We start from the raw sequence: 14,872 nt of genomic DNA, 5'->3' as shown, positions 1-14,872 counted from the left end.
TGTATTATATTTCTCTGATCTTGTAGGAGTTTTCAACAAAATCCTTCTGTAGTGATAAAATAGTGTGATTATAAATAGATTAAGTGGTAAGTAGTAGTATTAATAGTGAAAGAAATGCAAGAAAGCAAGCTTTTACAGCATCAGTAAAAAAAAAAAAAAAAAAACCACCTCATCTGTCCATTCTCTCTAATAATTTGTATAGTGCTTTCTTAAATTTATTCAAATTTCCACTTCCACAACTCCAGATGGTTGTTATTTGGTTTTTTTAGGAGCATTAGCAACGAAGGCCATATTTCTCCGGGATATTCAGTAGTCATTCCCTGACCTTTCCGCATCCTCCGTATTTGGTGGTGACACTCCAGATGGAACAACTCCTTTATTCCAACAATCACTCTCTCACTGAAAGCAAATTTTTACACATCTATCCAACAACCATCCTTTTAAATTTAAGTTTATGCTTCCTTGTGTGAGTTGTCTGCAAAAGAGTAGAATACCATCAGCATTTAGTTTACTCAATCTATTTAAAGCCTTAAAATCTTCAACAATGTCTCCTTGTAGGTGCCAACTTTCCATTGTTCTTGTTATGTATTTCTGCTCATTGTTTTTTTTCAGTAGGAAAATTTAAGTGCTGAATCACATTATCAAATTAAAACATGCTAAATACTGTGTTCAGCGACAGGCTCAGGATTTTGTCAGCAGGGTCATTCTTCAAAAAGGCACCATTATCCACACACTCTTCTCTCAAATTTTGTAATGAACCTGAGCATTCAAATTTTCACAGTCAAAGTTTATTCTATTATATTAACAATTTCAAATGATTAATATTTTTTTTTTTTTTACTTATATTAACTAAGTGATTAGCTTTAAATAATCAGTAATGTTCTTTGAAGTTGTTGTAGTTAGAAGATGAGATTTAGCCTAATTTTAGCTCTTTTGCACTCTAATTGTATGAGAGTGCAAAAGAGGTAAAATGTGAGTGTTTCTTTGCATCCACAACTAAATTTTTTTTGCCTTCTTTGTACCCTTTTTACTAAAATATTTGAGAAATATTATTATTGTCTTTTATTTGTGATACAATGTCCTATTATAGGAACGAAAGGCAATACTTCTCAAAAATGGAGATGCTCTTCATTTGTAGGCAATACTGACTTAACTCATGGTAATGGTAGGTGTTATTACCATGAGTAATGGAATGAACCCAATGGTAATGGCATGTGCCCAATGCCATTACCATTGGGTGAAAATCTTATCATATTGGTTAACAAAATGAAACCAACATTATGTGGTTATTTCAGTGTAATGGTAAATTTATGGTTTTTATAGTTTCTCTGTGGTTTTTTTCTTATTTCTGTGAATATATATTATATTGTTAAAATGAAATGTTTTAATATCTTAATATATGACCTAGAATACTGCTATATTCCAGTTTTGACAGAAGGTGATGTGAGTGGTGATATGGACTATGATACATCCTCTACTAGTGATCTCTATCCTGTGACCCGCCCTGCCCTGGGGCCCCGTCTAGCCCCTCAGTGTTCCTCTGGATCTCACAGTTCCTTGGTGTCACTGGGTCGTCGATCTGAAAGTGGCCATCTTTATAAACCTTCTCCTCGTTCCCTGCAAGTGTCACCTGCTCTTACCCAAAGGTCCCTTTATGCCCAACATATACTTTCATCTCCAGAGATCTGTCAACCACCAGAACCAAGACAGTCGAAGTCATCTGCAACATCTGCTGCATCAGAATTCTCATTCGTGCATCCAGACTCTCCTCTTACTGTTTCTTCTCTAAGAATTAGTGGTAGTCATGGAAGCCGGCAGAATAATAGGCCTCAATACCAACGTTCGCATTCTCATTCAACAAATTTAGTACATCCTCAACACCAAACTATAGGACCACCTGGTGATAATTCTCGTCCTTGCTCTATCTATGGGCAGCCATTTATTTCTGTGGAAAAATCTGCATTTTCAAGTCAGCCACCGGATGTAGTTCCATTTACTGTTGTTAGCCATCCTGAAACACAGTCACTGCCTAAACGATCTCTCCATCGCTATGTGCACTCTAAGTCAGACTCTTCTTTTGTATTAGACAAAATTCCTGCAGAAACTTCCACTTCACCATCACCTACAACTGCAGCTGCTACCACGGTGACAACTACTCCAACTACTACCTCTAATTCCCAGGGTGCAGTGATGCTGAGATGACTAGCTTGTATAGGTAGTGTTCTTACATTCTGAATTCCAAATAACAAAACTAGTTGCTCACGAATTACTGCAAGAATTTCATGTATTAAGACATTTCTTAAATCCAGTATACAGCTTGCATAGCAGGTATATAAAACAAAGGTTTACATAAAGGAAATGGCTTATAGCCCATTGTATATAATTACAAAAGGTTGAATAGTTCTGACAGGTGTAACTGCTGCAATTCTTACAGATGGTTTGAACTTATGCACTGATATACACAAATTAAAATGTCCGTAATCCTGCACAAGGTTGTCTCCAATTGTAAACAGAGCAGATTTGTCTTTCAAGATTACTAATAAATATTTGCATTTTCAGGGAGATTTCTTCATTAGGAAACTTGGTATCTTAGCTAAGGTGACTTAACGATGCAAGATGTGTAAATAATTCTGTTGTCTGCTTCAATGTGGCTAAATATATTAATGTTACATAAACCAGAAAAATTAAGAGAATACATTGTGCATTTGTATGTATATGCCAAGTGGTATCTGAATTGCTGTAGTGAAAAATGTACATAAAAGCTTAGCATATTACATTCACTGCAGTATGTTTTAATACTCAAGAAGTGTGCACTTAAACACGTGTGACTTCTGTGTAAAAGTTTTAGGATGTTGCAAACCAGTAGTTTCTTGCTAAATCAACTTTTGGAATTTCTCAACACATTTTAACAAAAAAAGCAATAGCTATATGCAATTTGATGTTACAGTAGTTTTGGAAATTCTCTGAAAAATACCACTTTGATGTTATCTTAATGGTTGAGCACTGGTACGCAGTTCAGCTTTCTTGATCTGGACTTTAGTACTGTTTTGCAGTACGGAAAAATGGAGTAATTCCACATTTAACAGTAGAATAGAAAAATTTCTTAAAAAAAATTTCAAAGTATATAGATACTTAAATTGTTAAAATCATTGTGATTTCTTATTGGATAAACTTCTTTAAAAAGAAAAAGTTTCATGTACATAGAATGGAAAATTTCCTGTGATGTATAACTGTACAAATAATTAATTGAAATAGAACATAAACTGGTTGTCCATTAATAATTGATAAAATTTTCAGCACTAATAGAATTTGACATTTTAAAATAATCTATCTCTCTTTCTCTCTTTTAATTTGGAGAGAAGAAAAACTTTTGAAATAAAGTATTCCATGTCTCTAGATAGGGTTAATTTTATTGATCTTATAAGCTAACTATCGGCAAATTAGTATTCTGGAAGTGAAAGGAGTTATAAACTGGAAATGTCCAACAAGTTATTAATCAAGTTAAGTGGTATGTAGATTAGAAATGTTAGCAAGAAAAAAAAAAAGGATTTGGATGAAAACTATTTTGGTTTTCTTCAAATGCTAAAAGAAAATATAAGTGGTAATCTATTTGAACTTTCTACAATTATTGTTGTTTGGCCTTTTTGTCTAACTCCAAACAACTGTTTTTCCAATTAAATTTTCATATGCTCTAGCAGGGAATAATCATATCACTTAAAAATACCTTGTAAAGTTCTTCTAAGGATCTCGTATTCTTACACTGCTTTCTACAAAAATTTCTAGGTTTTGTGTACAGATAGTGTAAAACACTCCACTTTTTCTACAGTTATTATTAATTTTTTAAATTCAGAGGGAAAGAGTGCAATGTGATCCTTCTTTATACTTATAAGATTTTTGTAGTAAATACTTTATGCTACTCTATTAGAATTAAACTTAGCAATAACTGGTGCTTAAAAATAATACAGAAGCAGAGGCTTTCTATGCCATTATGTACTTACAAATCTCTTACATAATTCCAAGTCGTATATAGCCATTAGGCCTATACAAGATGATGAAAAAGCAATCCAATATTCCTGTACATATATAATTCACAGACATTTTTTATGATGATACTTAACTGTTTAAATTAACTTATAATTGTGATTTCTGGCCATTAGCATAACCAGAAATGGAAATACTGTTTCATAGGGATTTTTCTTTGCAGAAATCTGCAAAATCATTGCATGTTGTCACAAAATTTACCTTAAAAAGTTTGAGGTAATTTTCTCTCTCTCTCTCTCTCTCTCTCTCTCTCTCTCTCTCTCTCTCTCTCTCTAAATTATATATGGGAATTTCTAAACAGTATCATTAATATTTCATTTAGTATAACGAAACTGCCTGTTAAATTTTACATATCTCAATAGATAAAAAGCTTTTTTATTATGCATCACTGTATTTTGCTTGATTAAACTTATGTGCACTATCAGCATGTTATATTTAAAAAAATGCTAAGTGATGTACAAATTTGTGCAAGAGCATCATGTTAGTATGCAGCAAACTCTACGATAGTTGAAAACGGCATAATTTTAAATGTATCTCATATTGTGAATACCTTCACAATGATCTGCCATGACATTTCACTATCTCAAATAAGTAAGGCTTCACCAATGGAGAAGACTATTGTTGCTTATTCTCAACAGATACCACCACCCAGATGGCACCGTTTCAAGGCTATTTGGCCCTTCCTCGGTGGGTGAATAGGTACCCTGTGATGCAATGATGACAATTCAGTTATGAAGTATAACTCCACAATATGAGATATGCCCGATTCATTTCATACACCATCAGGCATCTCTCATATCGTGGAGTTATACTTCATAACTGGATTGTCATCATTGCATCACCAGGGTACCTACCCATCCACTAAGGAAGGGCCAAATAGCCTTGAAACAGCCATCTAGGTGGTGGTTGTATCCACTGAGATTAAGTAACAATAGTCTTCTTCTCCATTGGTGAAGTATTACTTATTCGAGGTAGTGCAATATCATGGCAACTTGTGAAGGCATTCACAATATGAGATACACTTAAAATAATGCCGTTTTCAGCTATCTTAGAGTTTGCTGCATACTAACATGATGCTCTTGCACAAACTTGTACATCAGTTAAACTTTCATGCAACCTGAGGCATAAGCCCTAAAATGCATTTAGAATGTTAAGGTTACACTTGGGATTCCCACTGATAATTAGAAACTGGTTGTGAAATACTTCAGCTGAACAAGACCAATATTTTGATACTCCCACTTGATTTATGTAACTTTTCCAAGAAGTCCATGTTTAGATATGCAATAATTAGTGACAGTGTGGCTAGATGCATTGCTGTGGAAGTGCTGGCCAGCATCCTGCTAAAATATATCAAGAATAGAAAAAAATGCTTTAGTTGTCACGTTTACTTTACAGGTTGAAAACCAACCTTGTTCCTTTTTATATAAATTTTCGTACAGCCAGTATTTAATATAAAAAATATAAATTTACATTTCTCCAGATGGCCAAGGCCAGAAGTATTTATATATTCAGACTGCAGACATATTAAAAGGCAGCTGCATTTTCATTGCCACATTCAGAATGGGCTGTGCATTTTTTTGGGACAGCACATGGGTTCCTTGTAGCTGTGTGTGCTGACCACTCGATCACAGATAACCCTACGTTATTATTATTATCTCGTGCAACATTCTTTTTTTTTTTTCTCTTGTAAAATATTTTATATTTTAAGTATATATATTAATTTATGTTTTTCTTAAAATTTCTTCATTGAAAACTGAATCAGCATACATGTACTATTCTTAAAATCCTTCACTCTTCTTTTTGCACTATAAATATCAAAATCTGTAAGTTTATTTTTATGGATGTCCAGTTACTTACTGAGAAAGCTCATTCCACAAGAGATTAAAATTGTAACAATTTTTGTTGTCATTAAGATGCAGATTAATGAATAGTTTTTAAAGAAATGTGGGATCATGATAGTAGTTCAGTAGTTTGATGCTGTAGTACCCAAATTTTTCTGGATACACCAGCTTTTTTTTGGATACAAATAATCAAATGAAATTGTTTGAAAACAGATTATTATTAAATTTTTTATTAAAGATGTTCACTGATAAAAAAAAAAATAATAATAGTAATAATAAACCTGACTCTCTTAAAAATGATTTTCATCTTGTGTCTGGTGAATTACTTAATCCAACCTTACAGTGCATGCTGTCACTCAAGATTTTTCTGGCCACTTTTTTTTTGACGAGTTTGACAATTAGATTTTATTGAAAGAAGTTGTCAGCTGAGCATAAGCATATTTGTCCTCATGTTTAGAAAAAGTTATCATTTGTACCGAACTTTTTTCATTTAGAATTTGTTTTAGAACTACAGTTATCAGCTGATGCCATCTGATTTATCTCTTAAGATTACATAAATTTTTCCTTAGTGGAGTGAAAAAGAATATGCATTTTTTATTTAATGTTGTAAACCATGAAATCTAAAATTAAAAAGAGTAAAGAAGACACACAAACATTAAAAAAAATTATAGTTGTTGACTCTTGACATTAAATATAAATAAAATGGTATGCATTTTGAAAAAGTGACAGAATTCATTATTTTAGTCAATTAGTGCTAATTCTCTCCCTATCTTAAACTTTAAAATAATAATTATAATGTTTTCACATACAAAGCTTTTCAGATATCCTTTGGTGGAAGAATTTTGTTAATGAAATATTATTCTTAAAGATAGCAGTAATGGCATCGGCCAAAAAAAAACCCCTACACAGTTCACCCATCTGTGCCCTCAAAGAATTTGTTTAGTTCTTCCTTGAATTTATTCATCTCATCCACTTCCACAACAACAGATGGAAGTCTGTTCTAACAATCAACCACCAGCTAGCTGATAGCAAACTTCTGCACATCAGCATGTGGGGCAAACCTGGATTATTACTTCAATCAAATTTTTGTTTAAAAAATGCTTTCCTACACTTAGCTTCTTACACCTACCTTCTTTTATGTAATGGTGCTTTTGCCCAGTTATATTTTAATTTGTAATTTTAATTGCACTTTTCAGCCAGTGGCATTCACTTTCTTGTTGCCCCATCTGAATTAGTTATTTTTTACCACGTAATTATTAAATCTTACTTTTAAATCTGTTTTCCAAGATTTAATGGATTTTAAATTCTGCAAGTACTCCTTGTACTTGCAGAAACTAGTAAATGATAGTCAGATGATATACTTGTGTATATGGCAGGTTCCCCTTTCCCTTTTTACTCTATATTTGGTAACTGCTGTCTGAATGTGATATGAGGAGTGAAAAACTGTGACAAGAAAACTTTGGTCTCTGTGAACAGGTGCCTGTGGACAAAACTCATCAGTGTTTTGCTTGAACTATGCCATTATTTATTTCAAGTCTTTCATCTCCCATTTAACTGATTTTTTAAATTGAACTCAAGTACATTCCATTTTTAATGTTTTAAGAGAAATTAATCATTGAACTATATCACATTCCATATTTTTATGCAAATTTGAACCATTAGAATTGAAACTGTTTGAAAGACAAATAATACAGGATGCTCCTTTATTGTGGTACTTGCATAATTGTTGAATCAACATTTGATAGGTACAGAAACTGCATAACAGAACAGCAAACCATTGTATTGTAGTGTCCATCATATCTGGGTCTGTGATAAAAGGAGAACATTTATTTTGTGTCTTTGCTGTTTTTCCCTACGTTTATGAATTCGGGGATAAGTAATAATGACCGGAAATGAGTTTTGCAGCTGAAGCCAATCAGATAAGCTGTGAAAAGCCTTATTTGCATAATTTTTTTTACAGATCTCCTTCCCTCCTTGAAGCAGCTTAAACATCCCGCTACTTAAAGTAGTAATGGAAAAATGATGTAAGGAAACTAGCTTATACAGCATAAGCCAAAAAAAAAAAAGAAAAAAAGTCCACTACCTACATTAATTGGTCATCCCTTCTAATAATTTGCCCAGTTCTCTTTTAAAATCATTCAAACTGCCTACTTCCACAGTACTAGATGGAAATTTTTCTAAAACTCAGTTGCTCTCTGGCTGAAAGCAAATTTCATCAAATCTGTTCTGCAATCATCCTTTTCCCATATAAATTTATGTCCCTTTATGTGTCCTAGAACCATTAACATTCAATTTACTCAACCCATTTAAAGTCTTAAACACTTTAATCAGGTCTCCTATCAGATTAGTTTCCAGAAATTGCAATTTACAGAATTCAAGTATTTCCTGGTAAGAGTATCCTTTTGTGTCCTTGACTAATGTTGTTTTGTTTTTATTTGTAACTGTTCCAACAGACGTGCATCCTTCCTGAAATGATGATCCAAACCTATATGTATTACTCAAGATGTGGCTTAACCATTTCCATATACAATGGAATAATCGTCTCTTTTAGCTGGGAGTTTGAAAAAAATTAATTCAGTTCCTTTCCCCCATAAGCATGCTAAAGGTCATTTAGGAAGAGTTAGAGGTATCTTTACTACCACAATTTGAGAGAACTGATTCAGTGCTGAGCTTTGAGTTTCTCTCGTCCTCTCCCAAATTGTAGGAAAACAATGATAGAAATTAAACTGCAGTTTTTCTTGATTAGCAGTTGTCAAATAAAAGTCTGTGTTTGATGTTTCATTCATATCATAGCTAAAATGCTGTATTGCAATTAATTTAACTTGTGAAATCAAATACAGCAATAAACAGATAGTACGACATATTAGATAGATCCTTTATATACATTAAAGCTCTCACAAATAAATCCAGTGGTGTTTTCTGAGATTATTATTTCTGTACAAACTAACTTTGTTTTTTTTGTGCTTGCCTCTTTTCTTTTGATAAAGAGAAATGTAATGGTTTAATAGAATGAAATCTCTAAATTAGCTGTTTTGTTATGTTTATATGTTAGTTCCAATTCTGGGAAATCAGTGGTGTTTCATGCAAAATAATGAGAAGAAAGTAATGCAGACTGAACTTTTTTTTTTTTTTTTGTTAGTTGTTGGTGCATCGGCTTCTGTGACCATAATGCACCTCCCAAAGTTTTTGCATTTTACTGTGATCCAAGCCTGAGGCGGGATTCGAACCCACGACCTTTGGGTTGCCAGGCAGGCACTTTACCCACCTGGCTAGCCCGGTCGGCCAGACTGAACTTAATTAGTAATAATGGTAGTACAATTTATACTTTGTATTATTGTTGATAATTATTACTGATATGTTAATAATTATTATTAACATATCAATAATAATAATTCTGCATTGAAAAAAGAAATTTAAAGATTAATTTCCTTCAAGATTTCTATCCTGTTTTATATTATATATGGCTGACAAAAGTGATTCTTTTTAAAATTATCTAAAATTGATATTCTCCTCATAATTTCATGAGCCAGATATATAACTTAGGTTGTCAAATAGTTACGTTTGAATACTTTAAGTATGTAAATAAAAGATACCATTACATACACCTGATATTTTTGAAAATCGCGAGTAACTTAATATTTGCAAAAAAAAATATTCTTACTTTGTTGATCATTCAGATTACTTGCTTATTTTTTTATTTTTTTTTTTTATCAAAAAATTGAAAAATACTTTAATTCGGGATCTCCAGCCCGTGGCCTGCTACAGTTCCTATTTTTACTTACAAAAACATTTTTAAACAAGTTAGTTAATTATGTGGTGATTACTAGACATGTTTGATTTTTATTTCTTAAATTAATTGAAGTTTTTCTTTTTCTGTGATTAATAGAAATGAAAAGTGTATAACAATATTGTTTCCAATTATTTGATTAGAAACAATCAAATTGGTTAATTGATTAACTAATATATAAAAGTAATTGTTTTCAGTTCACATTACTCCATGTCTTGTAATACTTTTGTAATCAACAGTATGTGATGTGCAAAGCACATTTCAATCAACACACATTGACAAACATAATATCCAGTGCTTCAGCTCCGATATATGGTATTATAGATAGCCTATGTGATATGTATAAAAAAAAAAATAATTTATTATGGAAATGCAAATAGGTCTGTGTGGATTAGGAATCTCACATTAACTATAATTTTTTTTTTTTTTCAAAGTCAGAAATATTCAAATTGGAACCTTTATTGCAGAATATAAATGTGACAATACTGTAGAGGGTTCAAAATGAAAAATTTTATGATGTGGAATGCTCGGTATGATAACAGAGCAGGAGGCAGTTAATCTGTATATGTGGCATAATGATGATGGGAATGCACTGGAACAACACTGTTCCAGTGTGTTTCCTTCTGCTCAGAGCCCTGATTCAACTATGTAGTCCATGCAGTCCAGCATAACAACCACTAAAAACTGCTTAAAACTTTCAATTCGATATCCAGCCTATGGCAATTTGTTACAAAAATACATTAGTGCAACTTGATTTGTGAGTGTACTGTCCTGCTGTTATTGTGTTTTAGGAGCATCGGCAAATAAGGCTATGTTGCTCCCTGTATATTGTCTTTGAATTGCATGTTCTGAGTTCGATTTTCTGTTTGCAGGACAAAAAACTGAGACCGACTAACTCAGCCATGTTATGAAAAAAAAACCCATAAAAATTCCTCCCATCATCGACAGGATTCGAACTCAGGTCATTTTCACCTGGTGTGGAGAGGATGGCAATCCTACCAACTGTGCTACCCACAAGGGTGTACTATCCTGCTCCAGCTGGTTATGATGCTAGTGTGTGTGTGTATTTAGATATCAATGTGAATTTGTTAAATAGTTTTATTGGTTTTAAGTGACATTGTTTTGGCTGAAAACTTACATTTTGTAGTTTAATATGGTTTATAAGCAATACAAATTTGTAATTTGAATATTTCTGACTGGTTTTAATATTTATTAAAAAAATTGTGGCTAGTCTCAAGAAATCAGTTAAAATCTCTATGTTATCCTTGTATGGTTTACTGTTTTTCTAAATAAGAAAGTCAAAATGTGATTATTTGAAATTGTATGCAATAGACATAAAGAAAAAGTAACTTTAGAATATTGCACAAACATGACTAAGAAATTTATTGCCCATATTCTTAAAAAATTTTTAGAGTATGAGTTGACAACCTTTTAATACATCAAGCACCAAGTTGTCTTTAGGTTATGAAACTGTCTACTATTTTCTAAAGTATGACAATAATTTTGCAATGATAGGGAATAATCAGTATATATTTGAGATATCTATATATTAATATACGAAAGAAAAAATTAGAAAAAAATAAAATGCTATTTATCAAAATTAAACTTAAGAAATAAGTTTAGCTAGGTAAATAAAATTTTATGATACATATTAATAAAAACAGGAGCTTTTTTTACACAGTGGATAAGTTCTGTCAATGTATGATATCTGGGAAATTTCAGAACCTGGTGTGCATGTGTGCGTGCAAGATAATTACTGGGGATGTGCGAGCCACTTTCAAAAGCAGGGAAGAAGGGACAAATCTCTTTGTCTTTTAAGAAACACCACTTCTCCTTTAAAGCTAGAAAACTCCAGAGTTTTAAAATAATATTTTGGATAAGTGGCTAGGATTTTGATCTAGAGAGATAGATGTTTAGTTTATATTTCAAAAAAAAAAGCTAAAAATGAAACTATAAGCACAATTTTATGCATTGTCTGACTGTCCAAGAACATAACAATGCTTGCAATGCTTGTGCAACTGTGTTTTACCTATTGAATTGATTTAGCTAGGCTCTGTGCACTTTATCAAAATGATATGTGCTTCAAGATATTGATGATAACCAGAAGCACATATAAAATCAAATGTTTTATCCATCAGTAAATATCTGAAATTAATGTTTACAGGTATTAGAGTTACAACATTTATTGAATATGCATATCAGAACATGACTAAAAAATTGTTTTGTGAAGGAAAATGAACTTAAAATGAAAACTAAACTTCAGAATAATAAAGTTATTTATTTATTTAAACATTTATACTAAAATAATTCTGAATAATTTATACTTTTTTGTAGCTGGTGAATTCTATTACTGTTGTGGTCAAAGCTATAATAGAATGGCTGAAAATGTAAATGAATCAAAATATATAATTTTTTGCTCTGAAACCAAAACTTGCTATCATTACCTGCCAGTTTTACTATTTTATAGTTAAGGCTGATCACTTATAATTAAGATAGAATTTAGGTAGAATAATAAAATTATTGCATTATGTATGTGTTCCTCAACTGTCTACTTCTTAGCAGCTCCTTTTTTTAGTTAACTAAAACCTGTAATATCTCCTTCCATTACAGGTCATAACAAACTTAGTTCTCTTCCTCATCTGAGACTGTATTGTTTTTAGTTTATTATAGTACGCTGCAACCCCTCAATACTCTTCAAGACTCTCCCCACCTCGGGAGATTGAAATCTCCTGTCAGTAATTGCTGATGTATAAGAATTAGTGCCGATGATCATTACTTAAATCTTGCATATGACCTAAAGATCTATATACTTTTGATGAAATGTGGCAAGCGGAGTCAATTATTTATCAAGTTTAATTTCTGTATTATGCGGGTCGACAATTAATTTAAGAGAATTTCCTTTCTAAAAATTTTTTTTTAATAAATAAAATTGACAGCAACTTTTTTTATTAAAAAAAAGGACATTTGGTGACCGAAAGTTACCTTTGTATAGTGCTTAAAAATAGTTTCTCACCAGTCAAAAAATGCATTATTAAATTTTTTTTCTGTGATTTAGATCCTACATCATCTGAAAACTGAGCTAGTCAGTTTTAAATTGTGAGCCAATTAGTGATTCATGGCTAATAGTCAAAGTATATGACCTAATAGCAAATCCACAGCTGCTTAAAGTTTTGGTTTGAATAATAGTTTCAATTCAAGCATAACTACATTCATTTAAATGGGGACAGTCTGGAATAGCTGATAGCTGCCATAATATAGTTCATTCAGATAATAGTTTACAATTGCTGCAACACCTCATAAGAATTTTAAGCCATTGCATGCATGCAAATGAAAGTCATTTTTACTTAATTTTTTAACTTTCAAAGCAATGGCATAAAATTATAGATGGCTTTTGGGCTCAGTTTGTATGGTAGGCCCCCCCTCCCCAACACACATACAGTGTGGGGGTGGGATCTGCAGTATGGTAGTTGTGCAACTGTTGTCAACATTTGATACATAATACCTGCAAAGGAGTGTCATGCTTTTTTGCTTGTTTAATTCTATAAGTATTAACATAATGCAGCAAAAATACCTCAGCAGCAGTTGAGAGGGTACATAGGTATTTGTGGTTTAAACACTTACTTTCTTAAAATTAAAACATGTCACAAGTTGAAGGAGTTTGTTTATTTATGCATGGGTTAATGCACAAACATCTTGCACAAACACCAAGGTAGTTTTAATGCATCATTTTAATTATATCTCATATTATGAATACCTTCACAATGAGTTGCCATGGTATTGTACTACCTCGAGTAAGTAACACTTCACCTATGGAGAAGACTATTGTTACTTAACCTCAGCAGATACCACCAACCAGATGGCACCATTTCAAGGTTTTTTTGGCCTCTCTTCGGTGAGGCTTTGGCCAAAAAACGTCTTTTAGACTAAACCATTGCACACCATTAGGCATCTTTCATATTGTGGAGTTATACTTCATAACTGAGTTGTCACTATTGCAACACCAGGGTCACTATTGCAACACACCCACCGAAGAGAGGCTAAAAAAGCCTTGAAAAGGTACTGTCTGGGTGATGGTATCCGTCAAGAATAAATAACAATAGTCTTCTCCATAGGTGAAGTGTTACTTATTCGAGGTAGTACAATACCATGGAAACTCGTGAAGGTATTCACAATATGAGATATGAAAGAGTTTGTTTATGCATGGGTACTGCACTTACATCATTTCTACTATCCAGGTAGTATGAATGCATTGTTTTATTGTATCTCATATTGTGAATACCTTCACGAGTTTCTGAGGTATTGTACTGCTTTGAATAAATAACTCTTCACCAGTGGAGAAGACTAATGTTACTTATTCTTGGCGGATACCACCACCCAGACGGCACCATTTCGGAGCTTGTTGCCTTACTCATTGGTGGGTGGGCGGGCAGGTACCCTGTTGTTGCCATAGTAACAACCTAGTTATTAAGTATAACCCCACAATATGAGAGATGCTTGATGGTGTGCATGGTTCAATCTAAAATTTTTTGTATTTTTGTATTTTTTGTTTTCTGTATTTTTTTTTTTTTTTTTTTTTGCCCATCTTGTATATATATATTCTTGAAAGGCTTCCATATAGTATCAGTTTTTGGTGCTATATTTTACTATTTTGATTATCAGTAATACTTTTAGTTAGCTGAAAACTGTAGCTGTTAGTCAGTTTTGCATTAGCATTCTCCACTGGTGAAGCATTACTTATTCAAAGAAGTGCAATACCTCTTAGACATTTAGCCAAGAAATATTTTTAGAATATGAGATATAATTAAAACAATGCATTAAAACTGCCTTGGTAGTATAAATGATGTTTGTGCATTAACCCATGTATAAATAAACTCCATCATACTCTGAGGCTTTTGCCAAGCAATGTCTTTTAGATATCGCAAGTTTGTAACATGATCCTATTTGGATTATGTTAGAAACTTGGCAATAGGGCATTTTTGTTGATCACAGGTAAATAATCACAATTCTATGCACTGAAGTGTTTAATTGTATTGCCAACTTCCTTTTCCTTCTACAATCTGGTTCAGTAACTTTTATCAGACTAGATTTTTTTTTTAAAAGAAAATCAAATAGTCTGATAAATAGTATGGCATATGCTCTTTACAAATAGTATAAAGCATGTTTTGTGTTTTTTTTGTTTTTTTTTGTCCACCTTGTATATATT

The 14,872-nt window shown here is 32.4% G+C and overlaps 1 protein-coding gene across 3 annotated transcripts in view; it reads left to right on the top strand.

Annotated features, from left to right (window-relative positions):
- The window catches only part of LOC150077822 (uncharacterized), a 179,490-nt gene extending 177,009 nt beyond the window's left edge, over window positions 1–2,481 (top strand). For all 3 annotated transcript variants that reach the window (XM_090385473.1, XM_090385474.1, XM_090385472.1), the window contains exon 5: window positions 1,427–2,481. In XM_090385473.1, coding sequence (XP_090241599.1) covers window positions 1,427–2,202 — 776 coding nt within the window. In that variant the 3' untranslated portion in view covers window positions 2,203–2,481. The remainder of the gene's footprint in view (window positions 1–1,426) is intronic.
- The last annotated feature ends 12,391 nt before the right edge of the window (window positions 2,482–14,872 follow it).

The sequence above is a fragment of the Mastigoproctus giganteus genome, chromosome 11, assembly GCF_048544385.1.
Source record: "Mastigoproctus giganteus isolate SK-2022 chromosome 11, ASM4854438v1, whole genome shotgun sequence".
In the NCBI taxonomy this organism is placed as follows: Eukaryota; Metazoa; Arthropoda; class Arachnida; order Uropygi; family Thelyphonidae; genus Mastigoproctus; species Mastigoproctus giganteus.
This window is presented reverse-complemented; position numbering and strand designations above follow the sequence as displayed.